The 22,156-nt window shown below is 45.0% G+C and overlaps 1 protein-coding gene across 6 annotated transcripts in view; it reads right to left on the reverse strand.

The window, feature by feature from the left end:
* Nucleotides 1-2,524: 2,524 nt before the first annotated feature.
* The window catches only part of ZFHX3 (zinc finger homeobox 3), a 1,392,145-nt gene continuing 1,372,513 nt past the window's right edge, over nucleotides 2,525-22,156 (reverse strand). For all 6 annotated transcript variants that reach the window (XM_064580652.1, XM_054511269.2, XM_064580653.1 and 3 more), the window contains 3 exons: nucleotides 20,542-20,644; nucleotides 13,785-19,202; nucleotides 2,525-10,015 (listed from right to left, as the gene is read on the reverse strand). In XM_064580652.1, coding sequence (XP_064436722.1) covers nucleotides 8,364-10,015; nucleotides 13,785-19,202; nucleotides 20,542-20,644 — 7,173 coding nt within the window. In that variant the 3' untranslated portion in view covers nucleotides 2,525-8,363. The remainder of the gene's footprint in view (nucleotides 10,016-13,784; nucleotides 19,203-20,541; nucleotides 20,645-22,156) is intronic.

The raw sequence follows: 22,156 nt of genomic DNA on the forward strand, positions 1-22,156 counted from the left end.
CACGGCTTTACAGTTTTGAAAAAACAAATCAATTCAGCTGATTACAAATCAGATTTTGAATATTATTCACTGTCAAGCTTAGAACCATGTAACAAATCGAATGCAGACACCCTATGATGAAATCCTATCTATAGGTAGTATGTCAAACTGCATTTAAAGGTTATTATTCTCAGAGAAAAGGAAAAATCACCCACCCGTCATCCTCCATAGCTTTTACTAGTCCTCTCATACCAGTGTCTGTACTCCTATTTCCAGTACCATCACTGTTTTAAAAATGGATAAAGTTCACAGATGGAACTATAGCTATCTAAAGCCTGTATCACTGATGAGTTCTTATATGCAGAGGCTATCATGGAAACATTCTATTCGAACCTTTTCTCTGTGCTAGTTTTTTTTTCCACTTGTTCCCATGCCTCTCCCAGATGTTTATTTTGTAGGTTACTAGAATAATAGTATTTTTAAAACTCTTCCTGTGTTTGGGGGTGGAAAGATCCTCTTGCTACATTCCCTTGTGTGTATTCTTCTTTCAGTTTTGTCTCACATACAGTTCATTCACTCTCAGTCTCATTTTAGATGCTACAGCTCCTAAGCTGTGTATCTGAACCGCCTCAAAACAGGCTGTGGCAGTGGGCAAATTGTCCCAACTTACTCCTTTTTCTTTATTCTGTAACCCCAATCATTTCTGCTGCTCACCTCTCAAGGGATGATAAAGAAGGACTATGTCTACTTTTGCAAACAAAAGCAAATTAAAGCCATTCTTTCTTCTGACCAAATTAATCACTAGAAATGGGGCACCGAGAGACTGAAATGCAAGCTCCTGTACTGTATTTCTGTACAGTTCTGAGCAGAACCTCCCTGAGGGGCCTCTGGATCCTCTGAGATATGTATGGACAGGGAAGCATCAGATATAAACATAAGACAAAGGCTTGATGGGACTGATTTATACAATTGCAGCCCCCAAACCCTCTGTGAATTAAAGCAAGACTTAGCTGCAGTCCCAAGGGACCTACAATAAGAGAGACTTGGAGAGTTAAAACTGACAAAAATATTAGCAACAGATATTTATTACTCAGTATGTACCAGGCAGTGTTCAAAACATTTTCGCATATATTGTTTAATCTTTGCAGCAACCCTGTGAAGCAGGTACCATTATCCTCATTTTACAGTGGGAATAAATAACACAATCAAGGTCACAGTGCTGGAGCCAGAATGAACACCATTAGTCTGATTCCTGAGCCCACACTCTCAACCACTCTTCCTTAGCACCTCTCAGGAAGTTGGGGGGTGTGGGGGGGGGGGAGAAGGGGCACTGGACAAAGGATAAACACATGGTTAGTGCCTTTTTCCCTCGCTCATTACCTCCTTCTCCTGAATGCCTGGGATGTCACCCACTTTGCTTACCTTGTAGATCATTTTAAGGAACAAGCAAGAAATAATTTTACAAAAGTACTTTTCAAGTGTTATGCAAATATAAGGTATTACAGAGGGGGTCTAAAAGACAGCAGCAACATATAAGGCTGCTTAAGAAAGAGTAGTGTATGGAGAATGGGAAGACAAGGAAGAGCAAAGGTCAAAAAGAAGTATTTGGGGGCACTTGGGTGGCTCAGTCGTTAAGCGTCTGCTTTCGGCTCAGGTCATGATCCCAGGGTCCTGGGATCGAGCCCCGCACTGGGCTCCCTGCTCAGTGGGAAGCCTGCTTCTCCCTCTCCCATTCCCCCTGCTTGTGTTCCCTCTCTCACTGTGTCCCTGTCAAATAATATCTGGAAAAAAAAAAAAGTATTTGGCATTACACGGAGGCAGAGAATATTTACTGATGCCTTCCTTAGCTGCTACTCTCAGCTGCTTCTTTGTCCTCATTTCTTAGCCTGAAGAATCTTGGCTCAAGAGTAAAACTGTTCATCTGAAAGTTCCTATTCCCATGTTAAGGGATTCATAAATTGGATTACATAGTCTCTTTGTTCCATATAGGATAAGAAATGAAGCAGTCATAAAGGATCAAGAACAAATTTATTTTTGCACCTATAATTTAAAAACTCAAGAAGATAGACTGAGAGGAATCTAAACTAATTGGCTAAGACATTTTAAAAACATGTGCCTTTAATTTAAAAAAGGATGAAAGAGGAAGGGAGGGAAGAAGGAAGGATGGAAAGAAGGAAATACCCACCTTTGCTGTGAAGTAAAAAGTAATGGAAAGCTGCCTCTACTTTAATGGCCTTGAGAGTACTAATTTCTTTACAAGTTTTGCCAGAGCCTTGGCTGGTCCACCCCCAGCAGTAACGTACAGAGACTGAGTGAGCACATGTGTCCTGCTGTAATTAAGGCTGCAGAGCAGAGCGGCAGGTGCAAACTTCTCATCCTTCAACTTGACTCTTAAACTGCTTGTGCTCTTGTAACTTAAAGTCTAAACTTGTTAAAAGTGAGATTTGGAAGGTCATTAGTCTATAACAGGAGCTAGGCACTACAGACATTTCTTTAAGGCAAAATTAGAAACAGCTACCTAACACATATCAGCCGTTTTAAGATGTTGCCGTTTCACATTTTCCAGGGGGGAAAAACTATTAATTCCAAGGAGATTAATATCCACATGAGCATGATATTGAAGCCAGATTGGAAGCCTTCTTTTTTCCTTAAGAAAAAGCTTTTCTAGTAACAGAGTCCCTTGCCCAACCCTATTTCAATGTAATTCAGGTGCTTAGAGATTTTCTGATACAAAGGGCTCAACCATCACTGAGGTTAGGTCTTATTTTCTTGTTAAAATTTTATCTGTAGAAGCATTTGAATTGTAGTCACTTTCCTTGAAAGAGCTGAGGCAGCAAAACCCCTCTGCAAAATAGTTCCATTTAAAATGTTTCAAAGTGATCCTGCCAGATCCTAAAATAATTATAGCTTAGAAAGGCAGACGTGGCTTTGGGTCTGAACAATTTTTATCATCCTGTACCTTTTCATGGGGTCACAAGAACGATCAGTGACATAGCTGTGTGCCAAGAAAACATATTGACATAGAAGCCATGTGCTCCTATGGGAACACCCAAAAGAAAGGTACAATGCGTGGGGAAAGATCAGGGTTTTATTAGGGATAGTATTGGGATACTACTTGTTTGGCACAGAGGTCCTAGCATTGGCAAGGGAACCAGCATTTCCTTTCTAAGCACTAGCACTGCCTGGGCCAGCTGTAGAACGCTTTGACATTTGTAGCTAATAGGGCCGCTGCCTCTTCTTGAACGCCTGCTCCAGGAACTAAGAAAAAAGACTTGGTTGACAATGGCTGTCAGAGCCGAGAGAGGAGGATTTCATAGCTTAACTCCTGGGGTAGAAAAGACCCCTGTTGGCCAAGGGCAGATGCCACAGACCTTGCAAGGACACAGCTAGCCCGCAATGCTGTCCAAGCCCAGCTACTAGGGTTTTATAAATTATTTATCAGCTGTGGCTCTAAATTAGAGATGAATGGAAGGCCTTTGGGCCTGATCTTGGATATACTCCTTATTAATGAATTTCAGGCATTTTGTGCTGTAAGAGAGTTTTTTATAAGAGGACTCTTGTTTGTAGGAATGACTAACGCTATTACTGTTTTGCAGACTCTTCTTATCTCAAATTCTGCTCTAAAAGGCGTTTAGAAAAGTCCTTTGATAGGAAAGGTAAATGTAGTGGATCACCCACTTAACTCAACTTACCTTTCATATCCTTCTGTCAGAAACAGTGGATCTAATTCCCATCTCAGAAAAGTTTGACTTACCTCTCTTCCAGCCATCAGCAAAACTTACTTGCTCATGGTTGTGCCAAGTGTCCACAATTCTCATAGAAACATTTGGGAAAAAAAAAAAATACAGGTACTATTAAGGCTCTCGAGGGTCAACTATTACCCGAGCTGTCAGACTTACCCTTCTCAATGAAATAAGCTAGTCAGCATCACGGCCAAAACTTGCTGCACTTTCATGAACGCCAGGAGATAGGAAATACAAGGACACTTAGAAATACTAAAGAGCTATGTACCTTGGAATAAGTACATGCAACCTCAAGATACTGTTCAAATTTACACTTTGCCAGTATCAATCTCTTTCTCTCTCACACATGCACACACACAAAATCTGAGGGCATAAGACAAGAACTTTTGCTCATATTTTTTTAATGTATCACAATGAGCAGGAAACATACTTGATGAAATATTTTCAAAGGAGTATATTCAATTACCATCTACAATCAACTTAACTATGACAACAAAGTTTTTGTGACAAATTTTTTTTTTCAGTTTGAAAGTTCCATGTGGTTCTGTTTGTTAGTCTCCATGTATTTTGGTACAGTTCGAGATCAGCATTGTTACAGTAACAAAAAAAGCTAACAAGACTACATTATAGAAAAACACCAAGAACATCATTTTTGGTTTCACTTGCTCTATTTTTTTTTTGTTTTTTTGTTTTTTGTTTTTTTGTACATTGCAAAGGCTGTTCATATACCTCTTCACCTCAGGGTCACGTTCATTTATGCTTTCTTTCCTACCCAAACTTGCCCCCCTCCCCCCAAGAAAGTAAACAAACAAAAAAAACTAGTCAAAGCTTTGTTTCACAGTGGGCAGTATCTCAGCGCCAACAAACAACCAACTCAATTTATGCTTCTATTTAAAATGTTTTAATTTAATTTATTTAAAAAAAATATATGTCCATGAACATCAAGTGCACTGGCTTGGGTCACTGCCTCTCTCTCCTGCAACTTCCTGCCATGCCTGATAAACTCAGGTTTAAACACATGCCGTCTGTTTTACTTTATTTTCAATCATGTAAAACTTTGGCCACATTCATCTCTTTAAATAGCTTTTAATTAAAAAAAAAACTTCCTAGATTTATTAAACTTTTCCGTGTGTGTGTGTGTGTGTGTGTGTTTCCTTCTTAAGTTTCTTTTTGGAAGGATGGAGGAAGGATGGTTGAAATAAGTTCCATTCAGTGGGTTCATATGGTGCCATGACTGAATGGTGTCAAGCACCAACCCACTCTTTGGAGTATTTGAAAAAAAATCAAACAAACCTACCAACCAACCAAAATATGAAGTGTCAATAGAGGTGAAGAACTAATTTAAAAAGTGAGTTGAGATATCCTGTTCAGCTACCTACTATGCAACAGGAGTTAAATTCGCCTAGTGAGACCAATCTAAACAGTTGAGCATTGTAGTGAATTCATGCTTTGTAAATGATACCAGTCACAGCCATAGCGGATGTCAACCCACAAACATCTAACTAGCTCATATTTGACGTCTAATCGTCACCATCACTGACTGCTTTGCTACTTCTGAGTTAATGCTGAGAATTTTTTTCTTTTTTGAATGAACATATATGTGGGTGGTAGAGTTGTAGAGGAAAGCATCAAATGTGCAACCCACTCCAGGATAAAACAATCACATAACCCCTCTGAGAAACACTGGTGGGTGGAAGCATGCTTAGCCAATCTACCCAACCACCTTGCTGTTGCCAAATACACCCACAGGTCAAGGCATGGCATAACAAAACACTGACAGTCACGCTGCCTCACAGAGGGAGGATGGCATAGTAGCTCAAAACAAATAAACAAACAAACGAAACACCATTGTGGAGGGGGTGGCAAAATTACAAGGAAATGAACTTAAAGTTGAGGGGGGAGGGAAAGGGATAGAAATTGCACTATTACCAAGCAATATCATTTTTAAAAACAAAGTTTTCAGAAAAAACCTAGCAGAATTTGACGTGTAAAGCTAGTGTTAAATTGTTAATTGGTATCACATAGAGGACCAAAAACAAAAACAAATTTTTTTCTATATGATACAGACACAGAGTAACATACAACAGTTAAATGGCAAAAAATATATATATATTTCATAGAGTTACAAACAAGATAAAATAATGGAAAACAAAAAACTGTACAACTTTAAAATTTAAAAATGTTCATCTCAAACACAGGGAGAAATACAAGAATTCTTGTTAAAAGAAAATAGTTTGTTAAAACAGCAAATGTTTTTGTGTACTTGTTTTTGACACCTTATGCTACAACTGGATACTGGTATGAATAGTTAGATGGTACTCTTTAGTATTTCTACTTAAAAAAATTAAAAAAAGGAATTTGCACTGTGCATCAGCCTAGTTAGAAATATATACAACAGTTCAGGATCTACTCTTTCATTAAACCAAAAACAAATTCATAAAAATAAAACAGTCCCGGCTAAAAAAGAGAAAAAAGAAAAAAAGAAATCCATTTTCAGATCTTGGAATGCTCCAGTCTTTTGCAAAGTCGTTGAGTGGCTTCAGCACTGGGGAAAGAAGCCCGAAAGATGACCAATGGAACCTGCATTCACAGTCTTCAAAGTTCCCTTTTGAAACATAAGGAAGAGAACGAAGGGGAGAAGGATTTCACACTTTCGGGGCACAGGGAGATTGTTTCTGTTGATGTTTGGCTATGAAAGTGAAAAGCAAAGCATCTATTTGTCTCCAAAATCTACATTTTAGCAGCACAAAGTTTTCCTTTCAAAGTTCAGACCATTGTTTTAAGATGAGAAAGGGTGTATGTTGCGTTATGTGTTACAGGAATACAGATATTAACATAAATACAAGTGCCTCACATACGGTTCCTTTTTGCTCTCTGTACCTTGCTATCTGCTTCTTTGTTGGCTGCACTCTGGATCACTCGCCGCTCAGACTGCCTAACACAAGGACAAAACTTTGAAGTAAAAAATGTGTCTTTTGGTATATGGAATTGTCATTAACAGTTGCCTCTCTGCTTGCAGAAGAAGCACATAACAACCTGGGAATCTTTTGTTTTACTCTTTCTTTTATTAAACTAAGTCTTGTTTGTTTAAATCAGAAACAAATTCTCAAGTAACAAGAACCCTTTCCCTTTTTTCTGCATCAGCAGTGAAAGGGTGTGTCTTTGGATTTTATTTAAAGCATGAAATTTCTTTTTCTGAGAGGAAAGAAAACAAAAACAAAACCCCTAACCAAAAACTTTTTTAGAAAGAAAAGCACACAGCTCAATTACACAAACCAAAACAAATGCTTTAGTTTAGGAAAAGAATATTTGAAGCATCTACCAACCAAGGAGGAAAAGAAAGGATAAAAAGAAAAGCTAAAGGAAGGATAAATAAAAAATAAATGGCACAAGGCTTACAGACATAGGTAACTAGAATTATATGCCTTTAAAAAGTTTCAACTCCCCAACCAAAAATAATCTGTGAGGATCCTAATGACCCCTAGAACCTTTTGAAATTCTTTCTTTAGTTTTATAAAATAATTCTGCAGCTACCCTCTAAGAAATGAAGGCAGCTACCTTAAGTGGGAGATTATAGGGTGGGAGGAGGAAAGAGAAAGTGGAATTAAGGGACAAAGGGAGAAAAGCTTAGGCGAATCAACGGATTGCAATCTATCTGCTAGGAATGAACAAGACAACATCAAATGAGGAGCTGTCAGCTGGACCATACAAAAAGCTAAATGTACACAAAAGGTTTTTTTTTTTTTTCCTTTTAAATCTACCATACTGCTTCAGTTCATTTCCAATGCAACAATCTACTCAACACCAAAAATGGTCATATCTATCATAAATACAGAAAGTCAGTTTTTAAAACTTATTTTTTTAAGCTACAAGTCCTCAACACTCTGTGTGTGGGTTTTTTTTTTTTTTTTTTTCTGAAAGTGGGAGTGCTTAACTTTTCCCCTTGAAATTGGCTTCAGCAGAAAAGCTATTCTTTAAATCCCCAGAAAGCTAAAGCAGTTCACATTGTTTTTCTCAAATACTTTCTGCCCGTTTTTAAATTAACAAAACAAAAAATCTTTTCTGGAACAAAAAAAAAAAAAAAAACTGAAAAAATAATATATTATAAAACAATGATTCTGAAAACAGAACAAAGTGTGAGCGATTGACCTGAGAATAAAAAGACATTACATTTCTTTTTTTTCTTTTAGCAAGCCATTGGTATCTGAATGCTAAGATAGCAAGAAATTTAAAACTGTAACAAGGTGGACTGCTTTCCCATACAGTGCATGCCGGGCTCCTCCTGTGCTATCAACGTGGGGTGTTTATTGAAAAGGGGCAAATATACAAGGGGTTTAAGCTCCAAAGACATTAGGGAGGCCCTGCGGACTTGTTTCCCAGACCAATAGTACCTTCAAAAGGACACAATGTAACAGGGTTAAGGTTTTTTTTTTTATATTAAAAGAAAAGACAAGAATGTAAAATCACCGGCATAGATAGGTATATGGGAAAACAACCCACGCTTTTTCTTTTTTTTCCTTTTTTTTTTTTTTTTTTTTTTTGGTTAGAAGCTTTGGAATTGCAGTTAGTCTATTTTTGAAATCGGTTTCTTATTAATCTTTTTATTTAAATTCATTTGTTTGTATTGTTCATCTTCAAAGCTTACAATCTGAAGGTGTCCGTTCCTACACTGGTCAGACCACTGTCCTTGGGGCAGCTGGGGTCTTTGGGACCCTCCACCGGGCTCGCCGGTCCGTCGGACTTTTGGCTGAGATCCGTGTCAGACTCCTCCGAATAGTCGTCTGTTGGCATCGAGGGCTGAACCCCTGAGGTGCTGCATGAACTTGAGGTAACCGTTGAAGATGAGGAGAGAGGAGGAAAAGAAGGGGGCTTCGCGGCCGAAGCCCGGGAGACCACTTGCGGCCAAGACTTCCTGGAGGCGTGGGGGGAAGCGGAGGACGAGGAGGGGGCGGCGGCCGACGGGGGAGGGGGGCTGTCGTTTGAGTGAGCGGCAGACTGCGAGGTAGATGCGGTGCTAGGATCGGGGAAGCAGGCAGAGTGAGGTAATAAACTAGGGTGCTCTTTGGCGTTTCTTGCTGCTCTCGTGATTGTTCTGTGTTTGTGCAAGGCCGACTCGAGATGTTGACTCAGAGCTTCCTCCCCACAGAGCGCGCTCTCGCACGCCAGGCAGTGGTACGAGCCGCCGCCACTCCCGCCGCCGCCGCCGCCGCCGCCGCCCGTGGGGACGTGAAGCACCATCTCTTGCAGGTTCACCACAGACTGGCCGAAGCAGCAGAGGGACTTCAGGTGGCTCCTCGCCGCCTCCTCGTCGCCGAAGCCCGCCTGGCACTTGCGGCAGACCAACTTGTACTGCACCTTTGGAACAATGAACGGGTCGTAGAGGGAGTCCGCACGTTTGCTTTCCGCTTCTGGCTCTTCGGGGGGTTTCGGCAGGAGGGGGGACACCTCACGGGGGGCGTTTTTCTGCTCTTCTGGTTTGGGGGATTCTTTGGCAGGGTCTTTGTCTGGGGAAGCAGCCCCCTGGGGGACTGGGGTTTGGCTTGCTTTGGGCTGCTGCTGCACTTTCTGCTGCTGCTGCTGCTGCAGTTGCCGCTGCTGCTGCTGCTGGAGCGCCTCCTGCAGACTCTGCTGGTATTGCTGGTACTGCTGCAGTAGGGAGCCCGGGGACAGCCCCATCAGGGCCTGCGACAGCGCAGGGCTGTAGGGGAACAGGCCTTCCATGCCATACATAGGCTGCAGGTACCCGCTCTGCAGGGCGCCAGGGATCTGGGGGGCATAGTACGGAGAGAAGCCTGGTACAAAGTAAGGAAGGAACTGGCTCGTGAGCAACGCTGTGGGGTCCGAAGTCAAGGCCGCCTGCAGGGCCTGTAGCTGTGCAGGGTCCACTGCATACTCCATGGCGGGCAGCGGGGCTGAGAGAGTGGCTGTGGCCGCTGGGGGGGCCTCGCCTTTCTCCTTCTTGGGGACAGGGAGGGGCTCCCCTTTCCCTTTGTGTGCCTTTTCCTTCTCCTTTACCTTCTCACTGTCTTTGTCCTTGCGTGGCTGTTGCGGCTGTTGCGGGGGGAGCTGTGGCGCGGGCGGGGGCTGAGCTGCGGGCGGCGGCGGCTGCACCTGTGGCTGCTGCTGGGGTTGGGGGAGCTGCTGAGGGGCCAGCGCCATAGTGGCTTGTGCTGGGGTCGGGGAGCTCAGCGATGCTGAGGACGGTTTATTTGGTAATCCAGATGTGGGGAGGCCAGGGGAAGGAACTGTTGTGCTGGGCAGACCCATCAAGTTCGGTTTAGGAGACGTTAAAGCTGAAAGAAATGAAGACACAAAGAACCACAGGTCAGTCTGGGGTGGTGAGGCTGAAGCTCAAGATGTTTTACTTCTGTCACTGGCATGAAGTCTGAGATCTCAAGGTTTAAAGTTGAAAGACCCTCTCAAAACCACCATTTTCAATAGAGGGGGTCTCACAGGGTTGGACAGCCTTGTATTCTAATCAGTGCCCAATCCTGGGTCAGCTGCCCTACTTCCCCTTTCAGTTAAACAACTTCTAACACCTTCCTGCCACACCCACTAATTCATATGTTCTTTGCCCAGTTCCCCCAACTAGCTGTTTCCAGCTGGGACATTTGAACCAAAGGCCTTCATCAAAGCTCCACAGAAATAGTGCAGCTAAAAGGCCCCACCAGAAGTTGCAGAGGAGAGAGGTAACAGGAGAAGAGGGCAAAATGCAAGAAACCTGGCCAAGCCCCAAGACCATGTGAAGAAACAAATGTGCCTCTCCGGCCTCCGCTGCTACAACTGAATGGATGTGTTAAGAGGGCAGAGAGGAGGAGGAGCGATGGGAAGAAACAAAAACAATCCATTCAGGGAAAACTGTCCCATTATTTGGCTCAGCCAGTCTGCTTTAACAAATCTGTTGAAAAATGTAACCATCTAGGAAGATGATTCTGAAGTTTGCTGGAGAAATGAGCATTCTCTTCCTACCCATTTGAATGACATACAGAAAGACTGCAGCTGCTTGAGAACGCACCCCCAGCAAGAGGAGAAAAGCAGTATCAGAAATGGAATGGCCCAAAGTGTTGGTACCACTGCTTTCTAAGCCATCGCTGCAACCTACTCATACTTATGGGTAGCAAAGGTCTTTGAACAAGTCACCAGGCCCACCTGGGGTACAGCCCCATCTGCAGTCACACTCTGCCTATAAGGCCTTCACCCAGTCCAGAGCCTAATATCCTCCCTCACCCATATTTCTCTCCTGGTTTGAGTCTTTTGTTCCAGGGTGATGGAAGCTAGCCTTGCTCAAGTGGTAGGTGCATTAAGACTAGCAAGGTGGTGGTTGTGGTGGAGGACAGCAAAGTGGGACAGAGAGACCAGATTTGCTGAATGATGAGATGCTGAGAAGAAGTCACAGGCAGTAGACCTCAGATCATTCCGTTCACTACACTTACTTAAGACAATGGACCGTATTCATCCCTTCTCTTCAGAGGGCATCAAAATGTAAACTAAAAAATCCCACAGCTCCTCACTATTTCATCTGGACTTCCTTCTGCCAGAAAGCTGGGGTTGGGGGGGTTCTATAACATGACACTGTCACTGTGAGGAAAAAACAGAGAAGCCCAGACCTGGGTGAAGACAATGTTGGCTTATTACACTGGTGCAGCATGTAAAAACCCTCAAACTTCAGATGAAGAGAACAAGGTTGCCTCAAGGTACCAATCCCAGAAAAATATCCATTATTGTTTGGAAAGCCAAGGAGATTTTTGTATAGCAGCATTAATTTACTCTTTCAAAACAGCAGATAGGCACCACTGAGGTGAAGTCATCCAATTTCCTCAAAGCACAGAAGGAACCGAAACCAGAAAGAAGTATCTGACTCAGAAAAAGCCGGTAAAGGTTCATTGGTTAAACTGGCATGCACAAGATGGAGAGTGAATGGATTATGAATTCGACAACTTAGGACATGGCTCTTTCTGTCTACATCTAGGCAACAGGCCTGCTCCAAGTTGTAGGTTGGAGCCAGAGCCAAAAGATCAGCGAGGCAAGGAAAAAACATCTAGAGATTTCTCCATCTCTGTGGTATCATGCTTTCAGGAGAAAGATCCCGGGCAGAAGGCCTTAAACTGACTTCTGTATCTTGAGTAGAAGAGAAGGAAATGGTAAGGATCATTTACAGAATCCTTGCTATATTTACCAAGCTCTGTACTAACCATGTTTGGTATAGCAGCTCAGTATATTCTCAAAATAATTGTGGCCTCAGTTTTCTCATCAGCAAGATTAGAACCAAGCAAGGCATTTCATCGCCCTGATACTTGTCATGCACCTCTGGAGTCAGACTGATGTAGTATGGATTGTGTTTGATACACAGCTGCTATGTAGCCTTAGACCCCCATTGACTCCACGGAACCTCAACTTTCTACAATACATGGTTGTAGGGACTAAATGGAAGGTCATATGAAAAGAGCTTACCATTGGACCTGACGTATTAAATACAAGTTCCTTCCCCCATTCCAGATCCAGTGCTCCTGTGAGCTGTGGTGCAATCAGGTGGTGGTAACTGGGACACACTGGTAACCCTGGCTGCCTCTAATAATTAAGAGCATACCTTTCTATCTTGAGTCCACTCTTAGTGGTCAGAACCTGAGTAGCACTAAACATATACCTGTTGACTGACTGGCTCATATTGGGTGTTGTGGAAGGAGCACATAGCACTGGGAGCCTGGAGGCCTGGGTGGGAGCTCTGGCTCCTACCCTAGCTTGCTGAATGGTCTTGACCTCTCTGGCCCTCAGTTTTCTCATCTGTAAAACAAGGGGAATAGATCAGACATTCTAATTTTTTTCACATTATTATGAAATGTTGGGCCATCCCAAGCCCTTCTGCCAAGATTCTGGGCTGCAAGGGTAATTCAGTGCCTAGACACTTTCCATAGCTTGATTCTTGGCTTATGTCCAGTTGGCTTTAGCATAATTCTGTGACCTTACTTGCCAACAACGATAAGCAATGACTTACAGATTTTAATGCTTTTACCACTTCAAGCCCTGGGAACAGGGACCCATTTTCAGGCAAGGAAGCACTCTGAAGGGCTCTCCTTTGGTAAAGTTACACTGGTCAATGCAGGCCCGGGGGATAGGGGGCGGGAATCTTGCTGACTTGTGCCTAAGTTTCACAGAATCCTGGAGGTCCAATTTAGGAAAGAAAGCTGGCTACAGAGAAGACAGGTGAGGACAGAGGAGGAACAAGAGAGGGACACAGGAAGAACTATCAAACTCCCTATTAATAATAGTAGAAAAATAAGAGTACCAAGTATATGACTGAATTAGGGGGCTGGGGGGAGCAAAGAAAGAGAGATGGGTGAAGGGAAATGAAGGAGTGATGAAGACTCCTAAAAATGAGCATTAATGTTCATTGTCTGTCTGAAGATTCAGAACCATATTGCCCAATACAAGATTCCTGGCCAGTGCATTCAAGTACAGAAGTAGTGTCATTATAATGAAACGAGTATAACCACTATTGTTCTGGCGAGGTAAGAAGCCCGGAATAAGGATCCATTTATGAGAGCTTCTTCCTGATAGCAGTTCTGCCAGAACAGCTCTCTAAAAACAGAAGCAGGGACCACAGGTAAGGACAAGGACTTGATTTAAGTTGTCTTGAACCAGTTTCCATAAAGCACGATCCAGAATTAGCTAGGATATTCAAATGTCTTCTATTTTCAACAACTATCTAGAGGGGATTGGCAATTTCACAAAGACTGACTAGAAGGGTCTATGCTAGAAACCTTTTTCTTGAAAATAACCCAGGATTTAGGATGCCAGGACCCTCAAGTTCTTCCTTGTAGCACGCACCCTGGTTGTGTTACTGAACATAGGGCAAAGAGAATAATTTCATAGCAGACTGTTCCAACTAGGAGGTCCCATCTCTGAGACTGGGAAGTCAGAGAACCACAGCACTAGGGAGACTCAGTAAAAGGGAAGCTTCTGCCTATCTGCCCAACATTCAAAGAGTTTGGGTGGTAGCCACAGAACAAAATGCTATTTGGGCAGCTATTTAATGCTGTAAGAATCACCTAGAGCAGAACCCACCTGTGTTGGATGGAGTAAAGCCCGGCAAGGAGGGGCTGTTGAGGCCGGGGAGCAACACGGGAGGAATGCCCTGGAGCGCCGGATATGCTGTAGGAAGGTTAAGAGCCTGAAGAGGGGCATTGTCAAACATCCCCTGCTGCTGAGCTGCCAGTCCGAGGACCTCGTTGGCCTTTTTAATCCGGTCCAACTCTTGTTGAGCCATCAACTGACGTACAGTGGCTGGGTCAAAGTATTCTTTCTCCTTGTCCAACTGGCTTCCAATGGTGTCCTTAACTTTGGAGATATGCTGCTGGGAAAAGATATGGTCACGTACAGACAGCCGAGCGCTGTACTTGATGCCACACAAAGTGCACTCTGTTTTCGGCCCCTCGTAACTTGTTTGGTTTATACCAAAATGCTTGGCCATGCTTAACTTGGACTTCTTTTCTTTTGCCCGGGCATTCTGGAACCAGACCTGAACAACTCTCTTTGGCAGTCCAATATCATTGCCCAGGACCTCACACTCTAGCATGGTGGGCGTCCTGTAGTCATTAAAGCATGACTTGAGGACTTTCAGCTGCAGATTGGTCATCTGAGTGCGAAAACGTTTCTGCCCTGGCCGATCCCCACTGTCTCCAGATTTGCCTGCTGACCCGCTTGCCCCAGGACTCGGGGAGCAGGGGTCTGCAAGGCTCGAGGTTTCACTGTAGTCCACTGTACCTTCATTGTCGTATTCCTTGCTGTAAAAGCTTGGGGCTGGGCTGACCAGACCAGACGACAACCGATCTTCATACTCAGACATTGCCATCATGGCCGCTTTGGTCAACCCTTCATTGGGTGCAGAAGAGGATTTGGTTTCAGTTGCTATTCCCGTCGCACTGTCATTATCCGCATTGCCCTCGTCTCCGGTGGTGGTATCCGTGATTGCTGTGTTGACAGAGGAACAGTCGTCGTTGTCCAGCTTAGTTTGGTCAAAGTTCAGATTAACTGAGGACATGGAGGGACTTTCAAAATCCTCAATTCCCTCCACCTTGATGGAAGAAGGGCTAAGAAGAGTTCGGGGAGACAAGTCCATGGTTTTACTCACAGGTGAGAGGGGGACACCTTGGCCGTCACTGCTGCTTGGGGGTAGGTGGGAAAAGCTGGCTCCATCAAAAATATCTCCTTTCATCTGGAGTCCCCCATCGCAGTCCAAGAGCATTGCAGACAGAGTTAGGTTGTAGCCAGCTCTCTTGGCCTCATGCCAATGACGGGACCGGATATGAGCCTCGAGGGCAGTCTTGGCTTTGAAGAGTGCTCTGCAAAAAGGGCATCTTCTGTGCGCCTGCGCTGGGCCCACAGCCCGGAACTGTCCTTTCCGTTCCCGGGCTCGGGTATTCTGAAACCAGACTTGGACCACACGCTTCTTCAAGCCCACCTCGTGTGCGATGTGATCCAACATCTTTCGAGTTGGATTGGAGTCTAACAGATACTTCTGGTACAGAATTTCTAGCTGTTCTGGTGTAATGGTTGTCCTCAAACGCTTGTCTCGCTGAGGTTCTTCTCCTCCTGTCCCACTGTCATTTTCTCCAGGGCTTGCACTGGCCTTTTCCTCCAGCTTCCTCTTCAGAGTGTTCATTGTGGAGGTTGGAGTTGAAGGAGAAGTGGCCGAGCTGGCTGGAATCTGAGGTATAGCCCCAGAGAGCAGCTGGCTCGCCAGGAGTGGGTTACTAGGGTCAAACAGCATGAAAGGCATATCCAGTGACCTGTCCAAAAACTGGGGGTGGATGAACTGGTTCTGTGCACTCAGGAAATGAAGCTGTTGATGCTCCTGCCAGTGCTCAAATGATGGAAACGCCAACTTACACTGATCACACTGGTAGGGGATTAGCTGAGGAGGTAGGTTTGCCAACTGCTGAGGAGTCGACGTGTGGAGGGGCTTGAGGGGCAGGTGGGAGAGCTGAGAAGGACTGGGGCTCGACTGGGGTAAGGGGCACTGAGGTGGGGGTGCTTGTGGAGGAGGCTGTGGTAACGAAGTGGGGGAAGTGAGCTGTGGGAGCTTTTGCTGCGCTGCGTTTGTCTTCTGCTCGGGCTGGTCTTGTTGCTGCAGCTCTGCCTTTGGTTGCCCTTGCTTTTCTTGTGTTTGGTTTGGCTGTGCACTGGGAGGTTCAGCCTGCTTTGGTTTCTCATCACTTGCCTCTGTTTTTGAACTAAAAGTAGCCAGTTCATCAGGCTCCGCCGTGAGCTGTAAGAAAGCGGAGGAAGCCGTGTTGGCGGATGGTGCTGGGGCACTGTAAGCCTGTGAGGGCATTGGGGTGCTGCAGGAGGAGCTGGTGGGTGTCAGGATTTCCATGGCATCCATGGAATCCTCATTCTGGCTGTCATCCTGCCCCTCCTCATCCTCATCTTTGTAACACAGCTTCTTCTGATGCTTGATGAGATCAAAGATGCGCTGAAACACCAGGCTACATTTTTTGCACTGGTAGTTCAGGTTGCTTGTTCGAATATACCTATCATTTGTAAGCTCACGCCGCTCTCCATCTTTGCCCTCCCCCTGATTCTCATAATTTTTCCGGGCCTTCTGTCGGGCATTTTGAAACCATACCACTATGACTCGGGTTGGAAGGTTTAGTAAATTAGAGAGTTGCTCAAATTCGTCATCCTTGGGGTAAGCATTGGCATCAAAGAAGTCCTGTAGGACCCTCAGCTGATAGTCAGTAAACCTTGTTCTTGAAGACCTCTTGCTTCCCCAGTACTCCTGCTTCTGAGGTTCTGGCGAAGGGGGCCGCGAGTCTATCTTGAGCTCCTCCAGGCTGGTGATGGGAGGATTGCTAAAGTTGTAAGGGGAATCCTTGTTACGCTGCCGCTCTTTGAAGAGGGTGTTTCTGAACCAGTGCTTGATCACTTTCTGGGGCAACCCAGACTTGTCTGCCATTTCTTTGATCTGCTCTTCACTGGGGGAGTTGTTAATGTCAAAATATTGCCGCAGGACCCGGAGCTGGTCATCCGTGATCCTGGTGCGAGGCCTCTTGTTCTGCTGTTGGAGCAGGCTTGGATTGAGCTGGTGCTGGTACAGCTGGGCCAGGTCCGCAGGCAGAGGCTCCACAGGTCCAAGCTGAGGGGGCAGCTGAGCCGGCAAGGTCTGCAGTGGCATCGTCTGCATCATCAGTGGTGAGAAGATGGGCAGCTCCATGGGCATAGAGAGCTGGGTGAGTGGCACGGATGGCTGGGTGGGTGCAATCGTGGGTGAAGTGATGGGTGGGGCTGATGCAGGGATGGCTGGCGTGGAAGCTGGCTGAGGCGGTGCTGCAGGAAGAGGGGGTGGAGGAGGTGGCGGGGGAGGTGGTGGCGGTGGCTCTGGGGTCTGGGGCCTCAGGGGGTACAGTTTATCGTACTGCTCGCGGTACTGTTTAGCAAATCTCTCTAGCTGTTTAAAGGGAAAGTAGTTTTGATGAACGTGCTCCTGATGACTCTTTAAAATCAAGATGTTAGAAAACAACTTGCCACAGGAGTCACACTCAAGCTTTTCCAGATTCTCTCCCTGCTCAGTCTTCCCATTCTTCTTCTGCACCTTCTGCTTGTTCTCGTTGTACTGAATGACCAGCTCAAAGCCAAAGTTCTCCAGCAGGGCCTTGGTGGCATTCCCTCTGGCATCTGAGGCGATTCGTGGTGGGAGCATGGAAGGCTCCGAACTAGCTGCTGGTGCCAATTCTTTCTTCTCTTTAGCCTTCAAGGCATCTGGCAGCGATTCCTTAGGTCCTGGGTTGCCCTCTCCCACCTCGGCACTGTCCCTCTCTCTCTGGCTTTCTTTTTCCTTTTCTTTGATGACCAATTTGTTTTTCTTTTCAGAGTGCTGGCTGGGCTGTAGAAGGGCAGAGTGAGTCTGGGACAGGGAGAGCTGGCTTTGCTGTTGCTGCTGCAGGATCTGCTGGTGGCTCTGTGTTGGGATCTGAACCTGAGCCTTCAGATCGTCTAGAAGGCCCGGGCCCGTCCCCGTCAGTGTCAGCGCCCCGCTGGTCACTGGCAAGCTCACGTCAGGGCTGAGCTGGAAGTCTGCGCTGGGGATGTAGAAGGGGAAGAGGAGATGCTGCTGCTGCTGCAGCTGCAGCAGGGTCTCTGTGGTCATGGGGAAGTGAGGAAGCAGGGCGGGGTTGAACAGCTGAGACTGGATCAGGGCCGCCTGCTGCTGCAGCTCCTGCTGCAGGTGAGCTTGAACTTGAGCCTGGGCCTGGGCTAGCGTCTGTGCTTGCTGCTGCTGCTGTCTGGATGCAATCATGTCTGCCAGCTTCTTCCGATTGGCCTCCTTGGGCTCTGAAGGGGAAGTGATGTTGGCACCGATGGGATTCCCCAGGGCCGGCATCCCTGCACTTTCAGGGGGCACTTGGCTCAGTAGGCTGGAACTCGGAGTGATGCCAGCACTGCTTGGGTTGCTGGTGGTAAAGGTGTTACTACCACTGCTGCTCACAGGACTTGGGGTGGAGGAGCTCAGGGAGACGCTGCTGCTGTTCCCCGTCCCATTGCTACTGCCGCCTGCAGCCTCCAGCTTGGCTGCTCGGGCCTTGGTTTGATGCAACACAGACCGCATGTGGATCTCCAAAGTGGAACTCTGGCTGTAGGCCACGTTACAAGTGTTACACTTGAAAGGTTTGTTGTCTGGGCTGCTGGTGGGTTCTGGCTGACCAGTTGCCGATTCTTGAAGGGCTCTCTTCAACTTATGCAGGTGGGAGACAGAATTGTAGTGCACTAGCAGGATATTCTTTTGAGTGAAAGACTCCTTGCAGACTGTACACTTGTAAGGGCGAGAAGGGTCTAGAAATTTTTCCATGGTGAAGTTGGGGCCTTTTCTGAAAGGTAGAGCTCTCTTTGGCTCTGAGCCTGAGTCTTCTTGTACTGACCCAGAGTCACTGCCCGTTGGGCTCTGTTTGTCTTCTAAGTCACTCTCTTCCTCCTTGTCTTCCTCCACAATTATGGTGTGGTCCTCTGCCAGGGCAGGGTCCCCCATTGCCAGGAGGTCCCCATTGGCCAGAAGGCCACCATACAGCTGTTGGATGTCAGCCTCACTCAACTCCAGATGGCTTGTCTCAAGGTGTTTTTTCAGAGCCTGAAAAGTTCGGAAACTACGCTGACAAAGACAGCACATTGTGGCAGCTCTGATCACATGGTACTGAGAATGGAGCTGCAGCTTTTCAATGGTCTTGAAAGCCAGGCTGCACTGATTACAGCGATACTTGTACACATGGCGATCTGACACAGGCAGCTGGGGCCTCTTGGCATGAACCTCACTGAAGTGTGTTTGAAGAGTGGCAGAGGTTTTGAAAACCTGATTGCACCCCTTCTTCCAGCATAGGAAGCCTGAATCTTCTCTCACAGAGCCTGGGTCAGCAGAAGAGGGTTTCAAATCTCCACTGTGCTCTGTGCTTACAGAGGGCAAGATGTTCTTTCCCAGATCCTCTGAGGTTTCTGTAATTTAAAAAAGAAACAAAAAAAACAAAACAAAAAAAAACCAAGCCCAATGATAAAGAAGGCTTTGTTTCAAGGATGGCACCCATGGCTATCTACCTAGCAAGTCCTCATGAAGACAGACTCTCTCCACACAGCCCCTGCAAAGAGTACATATTAAAGCAAGTGCACATGAACAGAGGGGACTAAAAGGAAATACAAGAGTTTCATTCATAATAGGACTGTATCGTATCTTGGATCAGTTGCTTGACTCAGAATCTTAAATTTCTCAAGAACTGGTTTGAATGTTACTGATCTTAGACTGGACTTCCCTTTTACGTGAACCTGAACTGTAAAAGAGGTGAATAAACGATATCCTAAATTGTGGGGAATTTAAGATAACTATTGTCCATTGTAATATAAAAAATTCTGACAATATAAGAAACTTTGGAATATGTCTTTTAGCTTAATTTGTTATAACATTACTTTTGACTGTCCTCTCTATTAAGAAATGAACATTCAAGTGGCCATTAAAATACATAAAAATTATTTTCTAGTGATAGCATCACACCCATACATATTCTGACCCTTTTAAAGTCAGCTGTCTACCTTCTAATATGGAAAAATCACAAGGGGGGGGAGGTGGGGCAGTAGTGGGGCTGAGGTCTTCCCAACTTAAATCTTAGGTGCTGACAAAAGGTGAATGATGTAGGACAGCCTCCTAAGTGGAGGTCTAATGACCCACCTAGCTAGGAACCACCATAGGGCACCAGCACGTGTCTAAAACATGTTCTTTCTAAATGCACCTTTTTTAAAAATTATGTTATCTTAGTCACCATACAGTACATCATTAGTTTTTGATGTAGTGTTCCATGATTCATTGTTTGTATATAACACCCAGTGCTAAGTACACCTCTATTCAAGGTCCTAAGGCAATCCCAGAAGACTCAAAGAACAACTTTGTGCAGAGGAAAGTTAGAGAGAGAGCTAATCCAGTGCTCTGAAATCCCTCACATGCTCCAAAAGTCCCTAATAATTAAGTCCTGAGAGACTGGGGAGTCATGGGTCTACTGACTGAGTCTCTGGTTATTCACTCCCTAAATGTATAGTCTAAGGGGACATGTGTCCACCAGAATCCCACTGGTTCTCACCTTATTTTCTTTCCACTTTAAACCATATGAATGGTATACAAATACATGCCAGAGTATGAAGTAGGTGACCAAAGTGCCACCTCCTCTCTTGATCAGTTACATTCACCTTAGGAGGACTTTGTAAGGATTCCTGGCACTCCTGCTCAGTGAAAATTGTGGCCCAATATTTCATTTTGTTTCCATTTCTAGGGGTCAAGAATGACACTAACCAGGCTGCTTTCCTGCCTCCTCCAAAGTGGAGTTCCCGTCTCGATCTGGAACAGCTGCTGGGAGGAACATGCTGCTGGGCATCACCATCTCAGGGGTGGTCACCTGCGGAGGAAGAGGCAGAGAAATGAGGAGAGTCAAATGGAGAGGAAAGAGACCCAAAATAGGGAGAAGTGTAAAAATTATTTAATAAGCAAAATTAGCCTTCACCAGTGTAAAGCGGGAAGTGTCACTTTTCATAGCTCACTGAAGATTCATGTTTATTAGACAAAGCTCACATCAGTCAAAAGTGTTTCTACGGTTACATTCTGGACATAATTAGCAGTGCACACTTGAAGAATAATCTTATTATTAATATTTTTCCTTTATGCAGAATTTTGACTTTGATCACTGACAATGTTTTGTCATGGGCTGTGAAACTTCTTGTGCAACCAATTAGGTAGATAAGTTGAAAGGCCCACCTTAAGCTGCTGAAAACATAATAAGGGCCCTAATTAAATCATACCTAGTAAAGTACACTGTAATCTTGAAGCAGGGAGCATTGTAGTACTGTTTTCAAAATGTATTCAGGCAAGAAGAGGAGGGGAATAAGAGTGAAGGAAAGGGTAAGAAGAAAAAAAGAGAACAAAGAGAAGGCTAAGGACACGCAGACACATTGGCAGATTCTCCAGGAAACAACATTTTGTAACCCTTTAGAAGCTAGATCAAGTGCAAACGAGCATTTCTTACGACTCACTTCAGCCAGGATTTCTTCTAGAGTCTTTGCTTGAGGTGCCCAGCATCAGAGGGTGGGTGCCCTACACAGCATTCTACACCAGGGCAGCCCCACCTTGACCATGGCTATTGTTTGCTAATATAGCAATTCCAGAATCAGCCTGGATCAGGTCAGATCCTCAGACATTTTTCTCTAGGCTTCTCTGACGTCTGGCTAGAAGTTTGTCTGAAGAAGTTATCATTTGCCCCACATTAACATGATAAGCAGCCCTCAAATTCAACGTAAGGATAAAAGGTTCTTCATTTAAAAAGAAGTAATATCCCTTTGCCTGCTATAGGGTGGAAAAGTAGTAGGCGATGATCTTGCAAAATGAATTAGAAATGGTCTCTGTTTGATGACAGCCTGAGAAACGAACTGAACAGAAACTACAGTCACACCACTAACCTTTCTACATGGCTTCCAGCCCTACCTAAAGGAATTATTTTCCCATGAAACTCAGGTATCTCAATGAGACCTGTACTTGCTGGTGCAAAGATTGGAACACCTAGTTTACTGTTCAAAATTAAATATTTTAAATAAACTATTAATTTTTAATGGTTTGAAGATCCTGGACTTGCTCCTAATAGCTGATGACACGTTCCCTAGAAACCTCGGTGGCAGGCTCCAGTGCTAGGGGAAACCCAGACAACCTTCCCCATAAACACCAAAATGTTAACTCCTCAATACATTTAGAGGTATTAGAATAATATCAGCAACTGCGACGCTTATAGGGGTAAAAATTAAGCAACAGGCACTATGGAGAAGGGTTCTGAGAAAGCTCGTGTTTATGAAGAGCAGGTGCATGGCAGGTGAATGTGCGTGACACAGAATTCCTACTTACAGACATCTGCACCCTCACACAA

The sequence above is a fragment of the Mirounga angustirostris genome, unplaced genomic scaffold (assembly GCF_029215605.1).
Source record: "Mirounga angustirostris isolate CCGP_5_RB_7025 unplaced genomic scaffold, mMirAng1.0.hap1 SCAF_16, whole genome shotgun sequence".
Lineage (NCBI taxonomy): Eukaryota > Metazoa > Chordata > Mammalia > Carnivora > Phocidae > Mirounga > Mirounga angustirostris.